This window comes from Tyto alba, unplaced genomic scaffold (assembly GCF_018691265.1).
Source record: "Tyto alba isolate M040663 unplaced genomic scaffold, T.alba_DEE_v4.0 Super-Scaffold_2, whole genome shotgun sequence".
Taxonomy (NCBI): domain Eukaryota; kingdom Metazoa; phylum Chordata; class Aves; order Strigiformes; family Tytonidae; genus Tyto; species Tyto alba.
In genome coordinates this window covers 65481151-65486864 of record NW_024881282.1, presented here as the reverse complement: position 1 = coordinate 65486864, position 5714 = coordinate 65481151, and the positions used below count along the sequence as shown (strand labels likewise).

The 5714-nt window shown below is 57.8% G+C and overlaps 1 protein-coding gene across 2 annotated transcripts; it reads left to right on the top strand.

The window, feature by feature from the left end:
* Positions 1–1087: 1087 nt before the first annotated feature.
* FEZF1 (FEZ family zinc finger 1) lies at positions 1088–3758 on the top strand. 2 transcript variants are annotated; one of them, XM_042792836.1, is made up of 5 exons: positions 1088–1513; positions 1664–1885; positions 2070–2204; positions 2572–2704; positions 3335–3758. In XM_042792836.1, the coding sequence occupies exons 1-5, from the start codon at positions 1088–1090 to the stop codon at positions 3652–3654; spliced, it is 1236 nt and encodes a 411-aa protein (XP_042648770.1). In that variant the 3' UTR covers positions 3655–3758. The 2 variants fall into 2 exon arrangements, with proteins under 2 accessions (XP_042648770.1, XP_042648769.1); XM_042792835.1 differs by having other exon boundaries at positions 1088–1885.
* Positions 3759–5714: the final 1956 nt, after the last annotated feature.

Below are 5714 nucleotides of genomic sequence, written 5' to 3'. Positions count from 1 at the left end.
TCTCTTCCCCAGCCCCAGGTTTTGATTCATCCTGTTGCTCACAAGCACTCGCTGGGTTTGGCCCGGGTGGTTCCTGCATGCCCATGCCTTCCTCTCGCAGTCTGCTTGTCGCAAGTTCCCCGCTCATTTGTTTACTGTGTTTTCCAAAATCTCACCGCCACCTGACCTTGTTCTTTAAAGCAGTGAGCAGACCAGGAGCAGTCCCAGGAGCAGAGCAGCCATCTCCCTCCCTCCCTGCCCTCCTCAGACACACACACACACACACCCTCCCCACGCACAAAGAGAGCTCGGGCTGGAAAGTGGCAAGGAAACAAACAGCTTTCCCTCCAGCCGCTTCTTCTGCAGCACCTCGTTTGACAAATACCCTGGCGCTTGCCCCTGAATTGGGTTTCACATCCCTATTTAGCACTTGGACAATGATTTTAGATGATGTCACTTAAAGCCAAACAAGAAAATTGATCTCGGATTTGCTTGGCCTCTAAAGCCTGGTTAAGCAGATTGCAAATAATAATAATAATAATAAAAAAAAAAAAAAGAAAAAAAAAAGATAGAGAGAGGGAAGGAGGGAGGCAGAGGGGAGAGAGGCAAGAAGGAGGGAGAGACGCCTCCTTCCCTGGGCGGGGGAGGCGCGGGCGCCAATGACAAGTAGCCGCTTACTGGGGGGGAAAAAAACTTTTCCTGTTGACTGTTGGAAACGAATTGAGCAATTATCTAGTTTACCTTCTCCTCTTGGAAGTTAACGATTGGCGAGATCTTGGCTGCGTTATTGACACAACACTTTCTATTGATAGAAATAAGTAGCGATTGTCCCGAGTCATTGGTGCGCCAAAGTAAACTGTGATGCGCTGGCATGGGTCCACTGGACTGAGAAGGCTGGTTCCGCCGGCGGAGGCTGTGGTGATGGTGGCGGCGGCGATGCTGGTCTCCCTCCTTGCAGATCAGTGACAAGAAAAGGGGCAGAGAGAGTGAAAGAGAGAGAGAGGGGAGAGGAGGAAAGGAGAGAGAGAGAGAGAAAAAAAAAAAAAAAAAAAAAAAAAGAGGCGTCTACCAAAGCGGCTCAAACCGGGCGAACAAATGCAATCCAGCCATGGACAATAGTGGCCACCACACGGCGACCAAAATCCTAGCGACTCCTCCGGCCAGAGAAAGCCTGTCTGCCAGGAGCAACATGATCAGCACGCCCAAGCCCCTCGCCTTCTCCATTGAGCGCATCATGGCGCGGACGCCAGAGCCCCGCTCCATCCCCGTCCCGCAGCTCCTCCACGGCTCCGTGGCCAAAGGCGACCCCAAGCACCCGCTGCACCTCAACTCCTCCATCCCCTGTATGATCCCCTTTGTCCCGGTGGCGTACGACCCCCTGCCCAAAGCGGCGGTGGCCGGAGCGGAACCCAGGAAGGCTCATGTAGACTCCTCTTCCTCGCCCTCCTTTAGCTGCGGCGATCTCTTGAACTGTGCCCTGAGCTTGAAAGGAGATTTCCCCCGCGATGCCCTGCCCTTGCAGCAGTACAAACTGGTAAGACCCCGAGTGGTCAATCACTCCTCCTTCCACGCCATGGGAGCCCTGTGCTATTTCAACCGAGGCGACAGCCCTTGTCACCCGTCCTCCAGTGTCAACATCCACCCGGTGGCTTCTTATTTCCTCAGCTCTCCCTTGCACCCGCAGCCCAAGGCTTACCTGGCGGAGCGGAACAAGCTGGTGCTGCCGGCCGTGGACAAGTACCCGGCGGGGGTGGCCTTCAAGGACTTATCGCAGGCTCAGCTGCAGCATTACATGAAAGAAAGTGCTCAGATCCTCTCGGAAAAAATCGCCTACAAGACCTCGGAGTTCAGCCGCGGCTCCCCGAGCAACAAGCCCAAAGTTTTCACGTGTGAAGTTTGTGGAAAGGCAAGTAAAGCAGCAGCCCGCCTCCCTTCCCCCTGCTCCCCCAGCCTCCTACCCCCGGCCGTCTGTCCGCCGCGTTGTCGGTCCCTCGTTTGCTTTATTTTTTTAAACGACGGCTTCCCCTCGGCGCTCTCGCCTTTTAATCGCAATTTCTTTTGTTTTGTTTTTGTCTGATTTCACTCTCAAGGTATTTAATGCACATTATAACTTAACTCGCCATATGCCGGTGCACACGGGAGCCAGACCCTTTGTTTGCAAAGTTTGCGGGAAGGGCTTCAGACAGGCGAGCACGCTCTGCCGGCACAAGATCATCCACACCCAGGTGAGCCTCCATCCCTCCATCCCCCTATCACTGCATCCATCCATCCCTGCATCCATCCATCCATCCATCCATCCATCCATCCATCCATCCATCCATCCCCGGCTCCTTCCCTCCCTCCCGCCCCAACACCCCTCCGCTCACGCTTTTTTTGGGGAGCCCGGCGTTGTCCGGCCGCTCCGAGGCAGCGGGGGGCGGCTTGGCCCGGACCCGCGGAGGATTTCGTTCGCTCCGTGCGCGGTGGGGTACCGGGGGGTGCCCCGCACTGGGGGAGCGGCGAGCCGTCGGCCACCACAGAAACCCTGCAGCCCAGCACACCAACCCTGCAAACCGGCCAACAAGCCGTGACTCGGCGTTTGCTTCCCTCCAGGAAAAGCCACACAAGTGCAACCAGTGCGGCAAAGCCTTTAACCGGAGCTCGACCCTGAACACGCACACGCGAATACACGCCGGCTACAAACCTTTTGTCTGTGAATTTTGTGGCAAAGGGTTTCACCAGAAAGGTACCAGTCTCCAGCGCCCTCTCCCTGGCCCGGCCCCCCCCCCCCCCCCCAGGCGAGGTCAAGCGTCGGGACAATTTGCGACGGGGAGGGGAGAGTTGATTTTGGTTTTCATTTCTGCTGTTAGAGATTTAGGTTCCTTTTAAGTATCGCTAACCCCGACACATTTCCTATGGCACGGCCCACGGAGTGGGGCAGGGCTTTCGTTTTCGGGGGAGCGCGGGGGCACCTTTCCGCGGGCAGCGCCCGTTTTCCGCGCACGGCGACGCGCAGCTTCCCGCGCAGTTCGGCAAACGCGCGCGCCGCCTTTTTGTCCCCTCCGAGCGCAGGAGTTGGGTTAGTTGTTCTCCCTGTGTTGCTGGGAAGGCTAAACCCAGGGGTTTTATTTTGGCGATGGACGTGATTTTGGTTTATTCGATAAATCCCTTCTCGTCCGTCACCGCAGCCGCCGCGGGGAGGATGGGGAGAAGGCGGGTGTTCGCTGAGAGATCGGCGGTCATTTTCGGCTAAAGCCGAGCTCTGGGGATGGGACAGGGTTTGCGGATTTTTTTTTTTTTTTACTTTTTTCCCCTCCTCTTTGTAGCTCCCAGTTCTCAGCCGCGGGTCCCTCCGCCCTTCTTGTCTCGTTCCCAGGCAATTACAAAAACCACAAGCTGACTCACAGCGGGGAGAAGCAGTTCAAGTGCAATATCTGCAACAAGGCTTTCCACCAGGTGTACAACCTGACCTTCCACATGCACACCCACAACGACAAGAAGCCCTTCACCTGCCCCACCTGCGGCAAAGGCTTCTGCAGGAACTTTGACCTCAAGAAGCACGTCCGCAAGCTGCACGACAGCGCCCTGGGACTGCCCCGGCCCCCCGCCGAATTGGGGGGGCCCGACCCGCCGCCCCCGCCCGGGCCGCTGCTGCAGGGTCCCCCCGCCCCCCCCCCCCCGCCGCTCCAGCCGTGAGGGGCGGCTGCCGGCCGGGGGTCGCTCCCGCCGCCCGCCCGCCTCGTTGCATGCCCCCGTTAAGCGGTTTTGTGTATTACGCTCTCTATCGCCACTAACGTTTTATGGGACTGATTGTTTCTTTTTTTTTTTTTTTTTAATTTTTTTTTTTTTTTGGAGGGGGGTGTTGTTTTTTTAACGACTCTCTTTTTCGTTGTCGTTGCATCTCAGGTGGAGAGATGGTTAAAAAAAAAAAAAAAAAAAAAAAAAAGCGCCAAGCCAATTTCTGCTGTATTTATTTGGGATCTGTATTACCCGAGCCGGGAACGCTGCACCACTTTAATTATTTCGATGTATATATATTTCCATTGTGTTGATCCTGCCCTGCCTCCGCTGCCTGCTGGTTATCCCGCCCCCGTCTCGGTTTCCTCCTCTCCCTCTCCCCCTCCTGAATATCGTATCTATATGGACAGAGCTGGTTCGTTATGTACGGATTTGAATTTCGGTTTGATTCTTGCACGTGGAAAAAAAAAAAAAAATCATTGACCTAGTGGAAATAAATATTTGAACACGAGTGATTGCGGCGGCGGGGGCTGCGGCTCGGGAGGGCGGGGAGCGCGGCGCTGGTGCTGTCTAACGGCAAACCTCTCCCGCTTCCTTGCCAAAACACTGAAACAACCGCTAAAGACTTTAATTAAGAGGGGTAATTAGTTCGGATTGATCAAAGCCGGGTTGTTATGTTATTAGCTGCTCAGCAGACTCTGCCAAGCCGAGCCTTGAGAGGGGGAGCCCGCTCGTCGGTGGGCGCCTGGGTTTGTAACGTTCCCGGGGTTACAACCGAAACTAGTGGACGAAAAACGGGTGCTGCCCCCCGGGAGGTGCAGGCGTCCCCGCTCACCTCCCGCTGCCCCCGCCTCGGGGGTCCTTTACGGACCTTTTCGGTGCTTCTTTCCAGGGCAGCACCCGAGGACGGCGGCGTTGCGGGGAAAGGGGGGGGGGGGAGCGGGGAGAAGCTCCGGGGTTTCGCCCCGCTCTCGAGGGGACCTGGCGGTCACGTCTGGGGGACCGCTCCGGAGCGGAGCCCTCCACAAATGGGTGATTTGGTCCCGCGGGACACGGCTGCGGGAGAACCCTGGGGTTTGCAGCACCTGGAGCCCTCCCTGGGTGTCGGCTGGGTGCGGAGGAGCCAGGCGCGGTGGCTGTCATCGTGCCTAAAGCGTTACAGCCAGGAGAAGGAGAGCAGAGCCTTTGGCAGGCGGCGCTCCCGTCCCCCTCCCCGGGCCGCCCCCCTCAGTGGAGTTTGTAAGTCTGGCCTTAAAGTTTAGGCCGGCGGCGCTCGTCTCACCGTGCGCCTTTGAAAGCGGTTGAGAGGGGAGGGGGGGGGGTGTGTGTGTGTCTTTTTTTTTTTTTTCGCCCAATCTCGGATTACTGAAGTAATCCTCCGAACGGACGGCTGTACTCGCAAAAAGCAAAGCAACAGGTCGGATCCGCAGCTCAGCCCGACCCCCCGCGGCACCCCGGCAGGGCTCAGCCCGCCCCCCCCCCCCCCCCCCGGAACCGGGGCGATCCGTTTTCCTCCCGGGGAAAAGCAGCCCGGAGCCTGGCCGGTGATTTTCGTGGAGGGACTTCAGTGCAGCCCACTGACACGCGTTGCATGTGCAGCGGCGTGGGGGGGGGGGGCCCTCCTCCCCCCCCCCCCCCCCCCCCCCGGGTCTCTGCTTCGGGGAAACGGGGAACCGCTCCCTGCTTTTCCACGCGGATTTGCGGCGGTGGCGTAGCGGGAGGTGAGTGACCAGCTGAAGTGACCCCGGGCAAACTGGGAGGCGGGCTGGAAAGGGAAAGAGAGGAGAGGGTCCTGCAGACGGGGGGGGGACAGGCGGGGTCCCCCCTGAGGACCCGTCCCTGTGGTCACTTCCCCTCCAGCTCTGCCCAGCCCCCGAGGCCAGGAGAGGGTCGTTCGGACTTCAGCAGGGATAAATTCCTCCCAAAACAGTGTGCAGCGCTAGTTACTCTTCTTTCCTGCCTTGCCAAAGGTAAACTTTTTCAACATGTAATGGAAAGTAAGATGTCCTAAAGGTCCC

Excerpts from the sequence above, each read along its gene's own strand:
- FEZF1 (XM_042792835.1), top strand. The coding sequence starts at position 1,088 with ATGGACAATAGTGGCCACCACACGGCGACCAAAATCCTAGCGACTCCT. Across the intron at positions 1,886-2,069 it reads CGTGTGAAGTTTGTGGAAAG|GTATTTAATGCACATTATAA; the intron begins GCAAGTAAAGCA and ends TTCACTCTCAAG. Across the intron at positions 2,705-3,334 it reads CAAAGGGTTTCACCAGAAAG|GCAATTACAAAAACCACAAG; the intron begins GTACCAGTCTCC and ends TCTCGTTCCCAG.